This window comes from Pollachius pollachius (assembly GCF_949987615.1).
Source record: "Pollachius pollachius genome assembly, chromosome: 2".
Taxonomy (NCBI): domain Eukaryota; kingdom Metazoa; phylum Chordata; class Actinopteri; order Gadiformes; family Gadidae; genus Pollachius; species Pollachius pollachius.
In genome coordinates this window covers 36,909,132-36,925,183 of record NC_136935.1, presented here as the reverse complement: position 1 = coordinate 36,925,183, position 16,052 = coordinate 36,909,132, and the positions used below count along the sequence as shown (strand labels likewise).

At 46.1% G+C, this 16,052-nt stretch overlaps 1 protein-coding gene across 2 annotated transcripts; it reads right to left on the bottom strand.

Annotated features, from left to right (window-relative positions):
• Positions 1-655: 655 nt before the first annotated feature.
• On the bottom strand, positions 656-15,978 carry trmt1 (tRNA methyltransferase 1). 2 transcript variants are annotated; one of them, XM_079729770.1, is made up of 16 exons: positions 15,850-15,978; positions 15,218-15,609; positions 14,686-14,914; positions 10,439-10,626; positions 9,445-9,560; positions 7,838-7,950; positions 7,326-7,474; positions 6,761-6,844; positions 4,905-4,974; positions 4,566-4,700; positions 4,285-4,370; positions 2,638-2,746; positions 2,099-2,175; positions 1,824-1,943; positions 1,585-1,699; positions 656-782 (listed from the first exon to the last, which is right to left on the bottom strand). In XM_079729770.1, exons 2-16 carry the CDS (start codon positions 15,595-15,597, stop codon positions 708-710), a joined length of 2,046 nt encoding a protein of 681 aa, XP_079585896.1. In that variant the 5' UTR covers positions 15,598-15,609; positions 15,850-15,978; the 3' UTR covers positions 656-707. The 2 variants fall into 2 exon arrangements, with proteins under 2 accessions (XP_079585896.1, XP_079585897.1); XM_079729771.1 differs by having other exon boundaries at positions 15,950-15,962.
• Positions 15,979-16,052: the final 74 nt, after the last annotated feature.

Below are 16,052 nucleotides of genomic sequence, written 5' to 3'. Positions count from 1 at the left end.
TTGACAGTCCATCCCAATGTGTAGGACCCATGATGTTTTTTATGAAATCACTTTTTTACTTTATCGAAGATATGTAAAGGGAGATCAAGTTTGATTATGTTCCTGTTGCACTGAAATCTGAACACTTGACTGGTAACTTGTACATATCTCTTGTTCTCGTAAACCAAAAAGGAACTTTTACTTGGAATGAATATTCAAATCGTGTCCTTTTGTCCATAGAAGTGTTTAGTGAAACACTCAAACACCCTTATCAGTATTTGAATGCCAACACAGTGTGACCAAATGCTCTTTAGGATCATCTCATCCATCAAATGTGCCTGATGTATATATCATTTAAGATTTTAAATCAACATGACTGAATATATCTCTTGTCTTTCCTTTTTCAATGCCCCGTTTCTGAGAGAGTTCAGTATGGGAACACCAACGCCCAGCAGGTCTGTCTTCTAAGCAGTCCACAGCACATATAAAACACGACATCATGCTTCGATTAAGGGTTTTATTAGACTGTCCCAACAGTCAAAAAAAAATTAAAAGCTGAAAACTCAGACCCAATGCGATATAGATATCATGGTAATGCATTTGCGTCGGTCAGAATCCTGATATGAATATCATCACAGCACAGGACTCTCTGTCAGCGTTCACCAACATCTGTACATGATTTGGATCTGCAGCAATAAAGAAAAACTAAAACGGCGTGACTGAGTGGTTCAGTCAGTCTTGTCCGCGTCCTTCCGCTCCGGGTCGTGGGAGTAACAGCATTTGTCTCCGTGTGTGCATATGCCCTGAGAGCGGAGAAGTGAAATGAGGTAAACGTGTCCCTCCCTCATCTCTTAAAAAGGTACAATTTCCCTAGCTTGCTATACTGCTAGGTTAACCAGAAATAATGAATACGAACAAAAATAGCCAGATCCAAAACTAGATGGTTTAACTGCTGATGATCATTGGCATGGTTTGCGTTTCTCTTGCAGGTCTCAGTGCTTTCAGAGTCGAAGCCATTTACTCATATCATTTGGATAATTCCTGTTCATGTTATCCAAGTTCTTGCAAGCACAAAGAATCTGCATATAGAGAGCATCATTTTGTAATCAAGTCCACAACCCCAAACAAGTGAATGAGGAGTAATTCAGTTACCTTGAGGTTTTTAAAAGTAAATAATTAGAAAATGAGTCACTGGTAACAATGTGAACATATGAAAGAACCAGCCACTGGAATAACCTCTGATCTGATTCAAGAGTGGTTTCCTAATTTGTCATGGCAATATTCTACTGAAAAATAAAATTGCTTTTCTCTATTGGATGAAGCTTTCAGACAGGGTTTTATACTATTTCTACAGTGCAAAGTCAACGGTGTAGCTTTGAAACGTTTAAACCCTTTCACAGTTTACTACGGCTGGCCGAGTTTATCTTTCTAAATAGCCAATTAGGCGCAGACAGATCACCGCCTCCAGCAACATGATTGATTGAAACCAATATGAAGCTAAATAAAAACACGCCCCTTCACCCAGATTTGAACTATGTGGGACTAGGTTATAATTGAACTATTTCATACATATTATGGGAGAGGGAGGGGGGGGGGGGGTCTTACTTTTTTAAACCTCTTGCAGGGCTGGTGTTTGTGCCTGAGCAGGTCTGTGGTGTGGTTCTTCCTCTTGTTCTGGAACATCTTCCTCCTCTCATCCAGCTCTGTAGTGATGCCTCCACTGGGGGAGGGGGGGCAGAGGAGGGAGGAGCAGTGTAGCAGAGGAGGGGTTTATGAGTTTGAGAATCCAAATGCAAGTCTTTAACTACACAAAGAGATGGAGCCAGAGCGTGCCTGTGTCTCACCTAGCCCGGGCCCTAGCCTTGGGTCCCCAGAAGGCCTGGGGGTTCTCCTGGAAGCGGGTCAGGTGTTGCTTCCTGGACTGAGGGTTGGCGTCTTCCCTCACCGTGAAACACGCCTCGAGGCTGCGCACGCACACACACACACACACACACTTTAGTCTCAGCATAGAAATATTGTATAAAATAAAGCCTGCTGATCTGGTGTAACTAGCGTTGAAAACCCTTTGCTCAGTGTGATAAACGTAGTATTCTAACACTTAAACGACGTGCTTCCCAACCTGGGTTCCTTTGACAGGATCTTGAAGGCGGGGCTAGTCTCTGACAATTTCTCCCTCTTCACGGGATTGGCCTTCTCCTGCAGGGAAGAAGCAAACACAGCAGTCGACACATCAAATAGTGAGCTTCTGTTCCGAACACTTGAACTTTGCATTAATAAAACAAGCCCAGTTGGTCAAAAAAAAAAGAAAGAAAACCAATTAAAATCGACTTGCTACTTACTTCCCCTACACACTAATGGACTTGGGTTGCTGACCTCTTTAAAATGTCTAATCACTGGGAAAACTTAAGCAGACTCTAAAACGTGAGCCACACTGCACTGTGCCTTTCTACTGCTGCAAAGCGACCATGGGACATCTTGACCTACAATTATGGCTGCTATGAGTATGACTGTTTCAACTCCAGGCGTCTAGGGCATCAGCGCAAAGGCAGCTTGTGCAAGGGGCTGGGTTCCCGCTGATAACATTACAAAAAACAACAACCTTGCAGTTTGGTGTGATCGGGGCCTGAAGGTCAAACTGTTATTGAAAACAAGTGTTACCCAGGAGCGCATAATGTCCCAGATGACGGAGGGCGGGGCGTCTGTCTTGATGGCGTTCTTACAGGCGTGGGAGAGAGAGACCCTGTGCTTGGCATGCAAAAGGGCAGACCTACGAGGTAGGAGGAGGAGGAGGAGGAGAAGGAGGAGGAGGAGGAGGAGGAGGGCAGATGGTTAAAGTTGATCATGGTGATGCAGCTATTGCTACTCAAGAGATGCTTTTATCCATTACAGTGGGTTCGACAGTACGTCATTAATGAACAGGGGTTTGGGCATTTTGCTAATGAGGCCTACAGCTTGCTCCGGGATGCTTAAAGGTAGGATGTGATTGGACATTGGGGACGACCTATGAGCAAGGGGCTTACACAAGGGGTATGTATGATGACAGGGGGATCTATGTATATTTAAAATAGTCATTCAGTCAGAAGTCCATGTATGCATGAATATTATATGTATACAGGAGCTGATGAGTTACTGTGGTTGGCCATCACCAATCCGATAATGAAGTGCTTTCAGAGTGGGCGACTGTATGCAAAACATGTTGTTTGTTTTTTTGAGTCATCCAAAATGTAAACACTGCAGCTGTTGGTTGAGCACACTCAAAAACTGACTGGCTGGTGGTTTGCATGTTAAGGTTTAGGGTTGAGTTGCCGTGGCAACCAAACAGGGTTCACAGAGTTTTGCATCGCTAACCAAAAAACTATTTGGCTACTTTGTATTTGTAGAAACAGGTTGCAGGATTGTTTCTCTTTTTGTGTATCTTGATTTCAGCTATAACTTCTTTCCGACCTAATTGATTTCTTCAAGTCCGATATTGCGTCACCTTTTATGCCATTATAGCCTGTCCAACAAGATCCTACATGATTCTTCCTTATTATCTATTTATTTGTGGTCCTTGTTGTATAGAGAACTGTATTCACATTACATGCACATTGTACTCTCATTTTAGGAATAAGATATGCGTTTTATTATAGCCTAGGTCTGCACTAATTGTACTCATTAGTTATGTTCATATGCAATTGCCTCTTTATTTTGCCTTTGTAATATCTCAGCAGGTGTTCTCTGTTCCATTAAGATTTGCCTCAGTAAAAACAGCCTATTATGCTATAAAGTCAAACATTGACTGTGCGTTTTGTTGTTTGGTTCCTTAATCCAAAAGGCATTACCGATAAAAGACTGCGCTCACCTGCATACTGAGAAGGTTGGCAACAAGTTCTCAGAATTAATCATAGCTTCAAAGGACGACTGTCCTCCACTGGCATATTTGAAATTCATATGCAACAAAATGATTAATTACAAAGCAACTGTAACTGTTCACTAGCAACGTGTACAGCCACGGGCTCCACTTGCTCTGCCATCTCAACTAATAATACCGCCTCATTTCATGACTTTAATTTCATCTTTGGAAGAAAAGCCTTGGTTTAGACTATATTGAATAACGTTTGTTTGAGCCTTCATCGTTTTATAATGGCGGCTTTGGAAGCAGACGCGGGCGTCATTTCTTCTGTTCAATGGAAGAAAAGAAACAGCCCATAGTTCGATTAGCGGTCAGGTGCAGAGAGAGCGATGTGTGGATTGGGAGGGGGGGGGGGATGACCCTTAGTCGTGCGTCACTGGTCCGTGTGCAGGTGTCCTCCTGTGTGTGAGTACCTGAACTGCAGCAGGGGTGGAGTGTTGCAGTGGACGATGCTGCTCAGCTGGTCCACAGTGTAGTAGAGCGGGACATCCTCCAGCTCCTGGAACGCACACACCCAAAGAAAAGCTCCATTTTAACCAAAACACACACACACACACGCACGCACGCACACGTACGCACGCTTCCCAGGTGACAAAAATACCATTACATTGTATTGAAAAACAATATATATCCATCCCTCTCTTCATCCCGTCCCCTCCATCCATCCATCTCCTCTCCCCCCCCCCCCCCTCACCTCCGTGACCATGCTGAGCATCCCCTCGATGCGCTTGGCCGTGCCGAAGCGGGAGGGGTTGGACGACACGGCGCTCAGGACCTTCTGGACGAAGCTCACGTCGTGGAGGGGCTCTGCCCAGATGGGCCCCCCGAGCTGGGGCGAGAATATAACGCGTTATGAGGTGGGTGTGTGTGTGTTCAGAATCAATGCCAGGATTTTTACTTCATGTCTTATATTCCGTTTATATTTGGAAGAAAAGAAGGGTGAATTATTATTTTTTTTTTACAATGGCGTGATTGAATGCGTGTAGTGAGACCCTGTGTCCTGGTCTTTGTTTGGTTGTGTTTGTTGTGTCACCTGATGTCTCTGTCCACAGTGTTCACAGTGGGTACCAACAGGGGGCCCTGTAGCCGCTGAAAACTTCATGCTGCAACACACAGGTAGAGCTTTAACACACACACACACACACACACACACGCAACCTACAAGGGTGACTCTCCAATCGCAAAAATTATCAGTTTATTGAATTCTGAGAGTCTCCCCCCTACTCACTGTTTAACCTAAACACTCAGGTTTAGGACCTGTTCCTCCAGAGCGCCTACGCATTAGACTGCATACAGTGGGGTTGAAACCCACAACACCCTAACCAGTAGATACTACAGAAGTAAGGTCTGGAGGTTGGAACACAGCTCATCAGGGAACCCCATCCATAGAGCTGACATTCAACACAGCGGTTGCGTTTCAACAACAACAAAACTTGCAGTGACTGTAAGGACTTCTTCAGCCAAGCGATTATCGCCGCTTGAGCGCCACTGACGTACGTCTTGACGGGAGAAGGACTCCAGGCGTTGCATGCCATCGTCCTTGCCCTTACTCTGAACCTACCAAAGCCATCATATGACCACACTGTCTTTGCAGGGATTTAAGACGTCAGTTTAAAAAAACTGTTGCGCCCTTCAATGGCTCAGCCCTCCACTGTGCACCATGGGGTGCAATCACTTGATAGCGCTAACATGCGTGACGAATCGCACAGCTCTTGGCAGTGTTTGCGTTCAGCTGTAGCCCTGGAAGAGTAACGAGATGCATTTTGCGTCCATGCCAGGACTTTATCCTGGCACACTTCCTCGGCATGGAACCAAGCTCGCTGGGTTCCAGGGGCCCCATGTCTAACCTCTTGAACAAGAGAAATTACCCCATCTCCCCCATCAGCTTAACCTGTAAGCATCGATTGATAAGCGGCCTTAATCCCCAACCCTCTCCTTAAAGACATGTTTCTGAACGCCCATACAATATTCAGACTGTCGCTTGAAACAATTGACTCGCTGATTAGGGTTAGCATTTAGCAGATGACGTTCCTACGCTCTGCAGCAGCATTCCTCAACCATGCGTAGGGGCCCTGCACCGGGCCCTGGACCAGTGGCTACTGGGCCGCATGCCAGTCATTGACTGGGAGTGTCACTGACACATCGGACCGCAGAATTTGCAGTCAAACAAATCACATCACTCTGAACATTGATTGAACCAACCACCCACTCGATTTTTAGGTTGACATTGACACGTTGGCAATTAAAGTACTGTAAATGTTCTGTCTTCAATTTTTAGTTCTCAGTGGGCCCCATAGGCTGAGGGTCCAGTAGTACAGGGCCCAGGATTAAAACAGCTTGAGAAGGGCTGCTCTATAGGCTGTTTACAGCACTTAAAGTTTCGCAGTTGCTTCAGTATGGATTGAATGCCTAGAATATTCTCAATCTTTGGCTAAGAGTAACCCCTGATGAAATACTTGATAATATGAAATCCAGAAACCACGGACAACATGGAATAAATGGCAGGTTTGCGGGCAGTTAAGAGCCGCATAGGGCTTTGATGACAGCAGGGTCTTTAGCCAGACTCGTCAAACTTTTCCTACATGCCCCCAATATACTATTATACTGCTGCCTGCACTGGACTCAGTATAACAATGCCACGTGAACAATAACACCTAATGTTACTGCGACGCATGTCATTCAACGATCTTCAACCCTGTCGAAATCACCAGGTTCGAGAGCCCATGCCAACCCCAGAGTGGTTGCTTTTCTTATTGGCTGCCCACGCTGGTACCAGACAGTGTGAGGTGGGTTTGTTCAGATCCATTTTCTGAGGCTCGTAGGCGGATATTCTCCGGCTAAAACATTGCTTGACATACCCTTTAAGTGCACCGAGACTTAATGACTTACTGCTTTCCATTGGGGGTCTTCTTGCCCATCCTCTGCAGGTGGAAGGAGCCACAGCCCACACAGTTGTAGACCAGAGCCTGTTTACTGAAACACACAGAAGACACACACTAGAGTACCACACACACACTGTGATTTGAATGATTTGCAAAAGGTCTAACAAAGTGCTCCTACAAAAAAAAAAAAAGGTTTTCAAGCAACAAATCATTTGTGTGTGCATTGTGCACGAGAGTGTGTTGTGTGAAATGTGAGAGAGAAAGTGACTGTGTGGGAGTACGTCTCTAGTTTTTTTGTGTGAGATGTGACTGTGTGACTGTGACTGTGTGTGTGTGTGTGAGTGAGATATGACTGTACGTGTGTTTCTGTCTGTTTGGGTGAGATGTGACTGTATGTGCGTGTCTGTCTGTTTGGGTGAGATGTGACTGTGTGGGTGTCTGTTTGGATGAGATGTGACTGTGTGTGTGACTTATTGGGTGAGATCTGTCTGTCTGTGTGTCTCTCTGTCTGTGTGTGTGACTGTGTGTGTGTGCGTGCGTGCGTGCGTGCGTGTGTCTGCATGTTCATTTACCTAGCAGAGTTCTTGACCACGGCCTGGCCTGTGTGGACTTGCATGAAGACCCGGATGTAGAAGTCCACGCTGATAGAGATGAGCGGCCGGATGTAGCGCTGGTACACGGCTGCCCGCTGATCCACGCTGTGCAGGATGATGCGCAGTGCCTGGGTAGGCCAACACACCAGCCAATCAGGGGTTAGAGTCACCCCGTGTGATGTAATGAGGACCAGAAAAGATTCACAAAGTCCACAAAGATTCAGAAAGTCGACAAAGATTCACAAAGATTGTATCCTTTAAAAACTGTGCGTTGCAGTGCGTTGAGTAGTAAACGAATGATACTTTTACTTTCCTTAACTGGAATTCTACACCACAACTTGTGAAGGATTACGTGAATGAGTGAGGCTGAGTGAAAGACAGCGAGACTAACGGGTGAACAAAGAAGGATGAAGAGAATGGTTCTTTGTATGAACGCACGGACCCCGATACGTGTAAGTGTGTGGGTGAATGAGTGAATCTCTCAAGCTCACCATCTCGTGGCAATATCTGGCCTTTAAGGACATGGATCCATATTTACTGTAGCACGTCTCTGAATTGTTCCCAGCCATCACCGCCATGTCTGTACATGTTACGCACAGCAGCCCTGCGGGAGAGAGACATCGGTTAACACACAGACAAGAGACAGAGACAGAGAGAGAGAGAGAGAGAAGAGACCGATAAAAAACACAGAGTGGGAGAGAGAATTGTAATGGCTTTTCATTAAGTCTGAGTATCCTGAGCTATAAAACATATAGTCACACAGTGATGTCATTCATTCATCCCGCAAATACCTAAATGAAGAAAGAGTAAGATTGGAACACAGCCCGAGATATTTCTTCTTACTTTCTCGAGATGGAAAGAGAAGGAGGGAATAATAATGGAGGCAGAAGGAGATGGAAAGAGAGATAAGTGGGACCGTGCACATTTCTGTTCTTATGTGGTTACAATGGTTTCCCAGCCACTGAAGATCTTCTGAACTAAGACAGAGAGGTACAGAGAATAGAGAGAGTGGTAAAGAGAGTAGAGTGATAGGTACAGACAGAGTAAAGACAACAGTATGCCAACAGGAAGAGCATGTTAGACATGCTGACTGAAAGACAGAGAATTTACAGACAGAAGAAATAGGCCTTCCAATCCGAACGAGGCACTTGTTTTAAACTCCCCTGTGCACCAGCTGGGAGGGGTTACCGTGTAAAAGAGCAAGAGGTGCGTTGATGGACGTCAATGCCAGATCGCTTCACAAAGTTTGACATCTTTATTTTAGATTTCATGTTACGGGAAGAAATAAAGTGCCATTTTTCATCTACACCAAACCTCATGCTGAATAATAACTTTCAGTGGTTTTCACACCCACAAACTTCAGAACCTTAGTGTGCATACACTTTGCATGGCATTGCTGCGTGTACCCTAGCGAGACAACGTGAGGTGAGAGTGGTTTCGTACGAGGTGAGAATGATGACTTGCTTCAGCACAGAGAAGAGCTAGGCGAGCCGCCCCGCTCACGCATACAGGCTAGGTTCAGTGTTATAGAACAGTGGTTTTCAAACTCTCGTTGAGCACATGCTTTTACTCAAAGCAAGTTAAGGTGAACCAATGTTCAAACCAATGTCATTAAGGAGACGGTAGGGGATTGTGGCCTAATTTGGCAGAAGCTTTTAACCTTCTTTTTTTTTTTTAAGTGACTTACAGTGAATTAAGATAAATGTCATGAAGGAGCAGGTGTGGGGGGGGGGGGGGGTCAGGGCTTCTTGCTCAAGGATGCCTACAGGTAGACAGAGGGGTTTGAAGCCAGAACCTTTCGGCTTGGAGTCAAACACCCTGACCGCTCAAGTGCTCTACACTTTCCTGCCTGCATGCCTTGTTTGTTTGATTTCTTCTTCATGTTTGAAGAACAGACCGACTGCTACACAGTATCAGCCCACTTCAGTACAACCAGACTGAGAGAGGAGGAGGAGGATGAAGATGAAAATTAAATGGAGGAGGCGTAGGAGGAGAAGGAAGAAGGGGGAGGATGATACAGAGGAGGTTGAGGATGGGAGGAGAAGGCGAATTGAGGAGGAAGAGGAGGAGGAAGGGAAGAAGGAGGCATGTTACACACCTCCCTCGCTGACAGCCTGCACAGCGGCGTCCAGGAAAGAGGCGGGGCTTCCGTAGGGGTCAATGTCGATGACGTCATAGGATTGCTTCTTCCCACGCATCTCATACATCAACATGCTGCAGAGGGGAAAAGGAGAGAGAAAAATGATGTGTTTTTTGTGTGCGTGTGCCACACACACACACACACACACACACACACACACACACACACACACACACCCCAACCCTCCGCGCAATGTAGGGAAAAGAAAGGGTTGACACATTCCAACTCCTTCCATGCTGAATAAAACATTGTTCAAAAGTGCACCTCCCACACAAAGAAAGCAGTTAAATAAAAAAAAAGAAAAGGCTCGGAAACATCTCCGCACCTTTTGCCCTCCTGGAGAACGCCAGACGCTATGAATATGCACGAAATACCTCGACGCTCTTCCTTACCCCCACCAACACTTCCCCCCGCCCTCTAGAGAGGCACGCGCCAGCTCATTAGCATACATCGCCTGTGATAGTAGCGCCCGCTCGCAGTCTAGCTGTGAAGTCGGCAGGCAGGCGCAGAGGTGTGCCTCCCTGCCTCCCCGTTCTGGGGAGGAACAGAGGGGGCTCTTCGATTGAAGAAGGTTTTAATGATGAACAGTGTTGCGCTAGGTTTGAGTTGTTAAGTGGTCTCCGCATTACAAGAAAAACGTTTATTGATATTCCAATTCCGATACTTCCAAGAAATGTATGCAGACACGTTCAATAGAGGCCTAGATCAAATAATGCATATTATCTTATAATCCTGTTGTATTTCATTTAGAGGCAATTATATACACAGCATGGTTGAAGGCAGGGGGTGAAGGGTATAATAGACATTGGACATCTCAGGGTATATTGTATGTTGTTTATGCATTTTTGCTACTAGAATACAGTTGTTTGTAGTAGAAGGTGTGTGGGGGGGGGGGGGGTTGCAGTGCACCTCCACAGGGGAGGGCAGGGGGTGAAGGGTGGGTGCTGCCCACCTGGCGTCCCTGCAGCTGGTCTGCACCAGGTGCGCCACCCCGTTGTAGTGGGCGTTGCGGGAGATGAGCGCAGCGGCCTTGAAGGAGAAGTCGTTGGCAGTGATGCTGCACAGGCCCGGGACCTCCAGGGCGAAGCGCACAGAGCGCAGGCCCGACGCAGACAGGCCCTCCAGCACACGCAGCCCGTTCTGGGGGGGGGGGGGGAGACATACTTAAAAATGGAAAATAATATTCATCAGTGTGTTTTAGTTTGGTTAAAATCACAGGAAAATTATCACATGATTATTGTGCTTTTGTCTGTTTATTACGCGCCCTTTATAACTACATAGGGAGTCGGTCCTCTTCTAAAGAACTTGCCATGTTGCACTTTCGTGTTTCTACAATAGCCCAGAGAGGACCAACGGCTTTAGAGAAAACACATTGTATCGTTCAATCAACTTTTCAATTCAAGTATAAGTGAACCATCCGTTTCAGTTCAGATTGAATCAGTTTAGGGCTAAGAGTTCAAGGAAGGATTGTTGGCGCGTGATCGCCATGGTTACGAGCCGCGCAAACTTTCCGATACTCTTTTAGTTCAGTCCTTGCTTATGATAATTATAATGAGCGATGTTGTACTTGAAATGTGCCACACAGCCTGGCTATATACTACCAGTGTACAAGAAGCTTAACTCTCTCTCGGCCTTAGACATCAACCGCTGCCCAAACGTATCTTCACACACTGTGGCGTTTTTCTGTGTCAGGGTAGCTTAGTTGGTTGCACTCTACAACCAACCCCATAGATACCACTTAATTCTACACATTGGACCTATTAAGAAAAACAATACATGAGGAGAAGAGGCAGAAACCCAAGTGCCTTATAAACCAAAGCCAGAATGACAAATAAAGAAAGAAATAAATGACTATACATTTTATGAAGAAATGTTAGGGATTTGTCAATTTATATATTCATACAAAAGGAATGCGTTACAACCAGATACCGCAAAATTGACAAAGTGATTCTGAAAACATTCACAAATCTCAGTACACATTTAGAGCATTATTTTACACATTGAGATATCTGATTAACACAGACGGATTTGAGACACCGTTACACGACTATCCACTCGCATCTTTTAGAGTTTATTTTAATACACTGATAATGACTTAAGGCTTACCCGAATCTCAGAAGAATTGAACGTCAAACATGTCACATTTCCTGCCAAAATACTTTGAGTGGACGTCTGGGGCTGTCTCTAAATTGTTGGGAAGATCTCACTCTGAGGACAGGGAGGCAGGATTAATGCCCAAAGGTTCTGTGTTCAATCCCCCATGTCCACGGTCTACCAAAGGCAGCCTTGGGTAAACCCCCTGCTACCAGCTCCTTAATGACATGTATTCCTTCTAAGTGGCTTTGGGTAAAGTGGCTTTTGTGGCTGCTAAATGATGAAACTCACCTAAATATTTCAGCTCATAATATGGACCATAGTATCGTCTGATGTGGGGAGCTTTGCGGTGACTAAGTGGCTCTCTATATAAAACAAACACACTTCAGGCATATGCGATCAGTTATCGTATTTCTGACACAGAACCTGGTAAAGTAGAAGGTTGAGGGTCATCTAAAACATCCTAATCCCTTGGGATTTAGTATAAGATACTCACAGACTTGCTATTCGCTGACAAATGCATAACAAATTAAACAAATCATTATCAATGTGAACATCATGATACAGCATTTCCTGTTCCTTTTTATCCAGGACAGCCTAATGAAACTTTACTGTAATGCTGTGTGCTAGACCAGGTACTAAACGCTGTGCAAGACATTATGCACAAGCTAGGCCTTCATCACAACATTACAAGACCATAGACCCCACAATATATCACTACATCGCAGACTCCTCGGAATCTGCTAACACAACAGCATTGAGTTACCACTGCAGAGCAGCCATCCCTCGAGATGAATAGAGCAACTCTAAACACTTCTTTCATTTGGTCAGTCTGGATTTTTTCATTTATTAAACAGTTGGTGCTCCTGAGCATGGAGCCCAGTCTCCATTACAGTATTACACCCTATCGCATGCGTGGAATTGCACGTTGTGTCAACTTGCGGTTAGATGTGCTCCATGGGGCTCAACCATTTCCATGTACATTGATTGTTTTCAATGTATGATGAATGATACCACCGTTTATGAATGCCCACGCTGAGTGGATACTTTGGCATCGAAAATGAAGCACAGCAGGTTCTTTGTTAATGGGACTGAGCCACAAGACGTGCCACAACACGGTGTGCCACATTAGCTGAAGAGCATCTACCATTGATCCTTATGCCAGCGCTATGAGCATAGGGTATGTGTGTAGAATGTGCAAGTGTCATATTTATAGGATTAAGCATGTTCTGTGCAAAGAATACATATCTGGAAGGGGTGTGGCTACCTGAGTTGTGGCGCTCCTTGATCTGCCACTAGCATGCGCACATCATGGGCGTGATGATCGTATATTTAAGGACCAGGAGTGGCCCGATCAAACCCCTCAGGTAAGATGCAGGTTGGCGTTACTGACATATCCTTTGAAAGGTGAGGGGTGTAGTGCACCAAGAGGTTTCACACAAAACAAAATGTTACCTGACTGATAGACAACAAACTGACTTTCTCGACTTGCGAAATTACCTTTTAAATTGAGAAACTGCATTTATCTAATTCATGCAGTCGAGCACGGGCAGCCTAACACACCAAGCAGCCTACGACACCAAGCAGCCTACGACACCAAACAGCCTAAGACACCAAGCATCCTACGACACCAAGCAGCCTACGACACCAAGCAGCCTAAGACACCAAGCAGCCTAACACACCAAGCAGCCTAAGACACCAAGCAGCCTAACACACCAAGTAGCCTACCACACCAAGCAGCCTACCACACCAAGCAGCCTACGACACCAAGCAGCCTAAGACACCAAGCAGCCTACCACACCAAGCAGCCTACGACACCAAGCAGCCTAAGACACCAAGCAGTCTATCACACCAAGCAGCCTAAGACACCAAGCAGCCTATCACACCAAGCAGCCTACGACACCAAGCAGCCTACGACACCAAGCAGCCTACGACACCAAGCAGCCTACGACACCAAGCAGCCTACGACACCAAGCAGCCTACGACACCAAGCAGCCTAAGACACCTAGCAGCCTACGACACCAAGCAGCCTACGACACCAAGCAGCCTACGACACCAAGCAGCCTAAGACACCAAGCAGCCTACGACACCAAGCAGCCTAAGACACCAAGCAGCGTAAGACACCAAGCAGCGTAAGACACCAAGCAGCCTACCACACCAAGCAGCCTACCACACCAAGCAGCCTAAGACACCAAGCAGTCTATCACACCAAGCAGCCTAAGACACCAAGCAGCCTAAGACACCAAGCAGCCTAAGACACCAAGCAGTCTACGACACCAAGCAGCCTACGACACCAAGCAGCCTACGACACCAAGCAGCCTAAGACACCAAGCAGCCTAAGACACCAAGCAGCCTAAGACACCAAGCAGTCTACGACACCAAGCAGCCTACGACACCAAGCAGCCTACGACACCAAGCAGCCTAAGACACCAAAAAGCCTAGCAAACCAAGCAGCCTAACCAGCACCTTAACACACCTAGACCCCTAACACAGCAAGCAGGCACCCCAACATGCTAAGCACCTGAATACACCAAGCAGCCTAACACACTCAGCACCCTTACATACTAAGATCCCTAAAACACCAAGAACCCTAACACACCAAGCACCCGAATACACCAAGCACCCTAATACACCAAGCAAGCACCCTAACATACCAAACAAGCACCCTAACATACCAAGAACCCTATCACACCAAACAAGCACCCTTACATACTGAGCACCCTAACACAAAAAGCAGCTTAATACACCAAAAAAGGCCCCTAACATACTAAGAACCCTAACACACAAAACAGCCTTATAAACTAAGCAGCCTAACATAGCAAGCACCCTAACATACTGAACACACAAAGCAAACACACAAAGTAAACATACTCTACAACCCAACACTAAGCACCCGGACAAACTATGCAACCTTACATACCAAGCACCCTAACATACAAAGCAACTTAACATACCAAGAAAACATCCTAGCATACCAAGCAGCCCAACATACTAAGCAACCTGACATACTCTAACACACTATTGACCTAACCGACTTGCAGGGGTGGAACCATAGAGCAAGAATAAGACTCTCAGACCAGCTCTGACACAACAACCCCTCCTCACCTCACATATCTCGCCTGCGGTCGCTGTGGCAGTGAGCTCTTCATCTCCATTTTTCTTCTCCTTCTCCATCTCCTCTTCCTCCTCCTCCTCCTCCGCCACCAGCCCACCCGCGCTCTCCTTCTCTTCCTCGGACAGAGAGACCACCACCCTCTCCTTCTCCCCGGGCACTGAAAGCTTCACCCCCTTCTTAGCCATCCACTCCCTGGCAAACTCTGTTAGGACGGCACACCTGAGGGAGGAGCAGAAGCACAGACAGGGGTTTTGTTCAAGTGCAATACGAGTGAGGATGATGGTAAACAAGAATGAGTGAATGAGTGAGTCCACCCTGAAGGGTACTGTGAGTGGATGAGTGTGTCAAAGATATTGTGACTGAGTTAGGGATGAATAACTTGAATGGGTGAGCTGATGTTTTTTGTATGACTATAGATGTAACAGATAATTTAACCTATTTAAAAGCTGTCAAAAATCATAGCTGGAGGTTTGCGCGGTGGAGGGAAGTGAGTCTACGTGTGTCTGTGTGTGTTCTACTCACGTCAAATCTCTATTGAATTCCTGAACTGGATTGTAAAACACTTCATTTGCGCTGGGAAACAATATGGACGCCTTGCCCTCCTTCACCACTGTCTCCCCTGGCAACAGTTCGATCAACTTATCCCGGTCGGTGCACGCGTCTGGACGTTCCGCTGACGGTGCAAAGGACGCTGTGACTTGTGGCTCGGCGTTCATCTCGGCTTCCATTGAAGTGACTTGGGTATCTGTAGAGGATGGTGTGGTTTCCATTGATCCGAGTCCTCTGGTGATGGCTAAACTACCTTTGGCCAACCGTAGCTTTTTTCTTCCTAAATGTGTTCTGATATGAGTCAGGTGATGGGAGATGACGGAGGGGATGAACCGCGGGGTACACAACAACATAGGGAGCGGCTCCTGAAAAATGGCAATACCGGTATTGATTAATGTTTACATTCTCGTCCATTACATCAGCCTCGCAAGACCTCAGTGAAGTGTTATCAACGTCAAACAAATACAAGATGGGTCAAGGCAAGCTATGTGCACATGCGTGTCAATAATGGGCCATAGTAGTCAGTTGAAATGCATTAGCATTCACTATAACCACTTTGAAGACAGGTCTAAGAGAAAACATAGATAGCAAGATTGCTCGCTAACCTTCAATGTACCAGCAGACGAAGTACCAGCGATACTGGATGATTGTTCGCTGTTTACCTTCCTAATCAACGAGTTCAAGTCTATGGTTTGCTCCACTCACGTTGGCACATGGAGGCAGACATTTTTCGGAGCACCACAACTACGGAAGCCGAAGCGGTCATAAGGAACGCGCCCCCATGTCGTAGTTACCCGATGGTAACGTA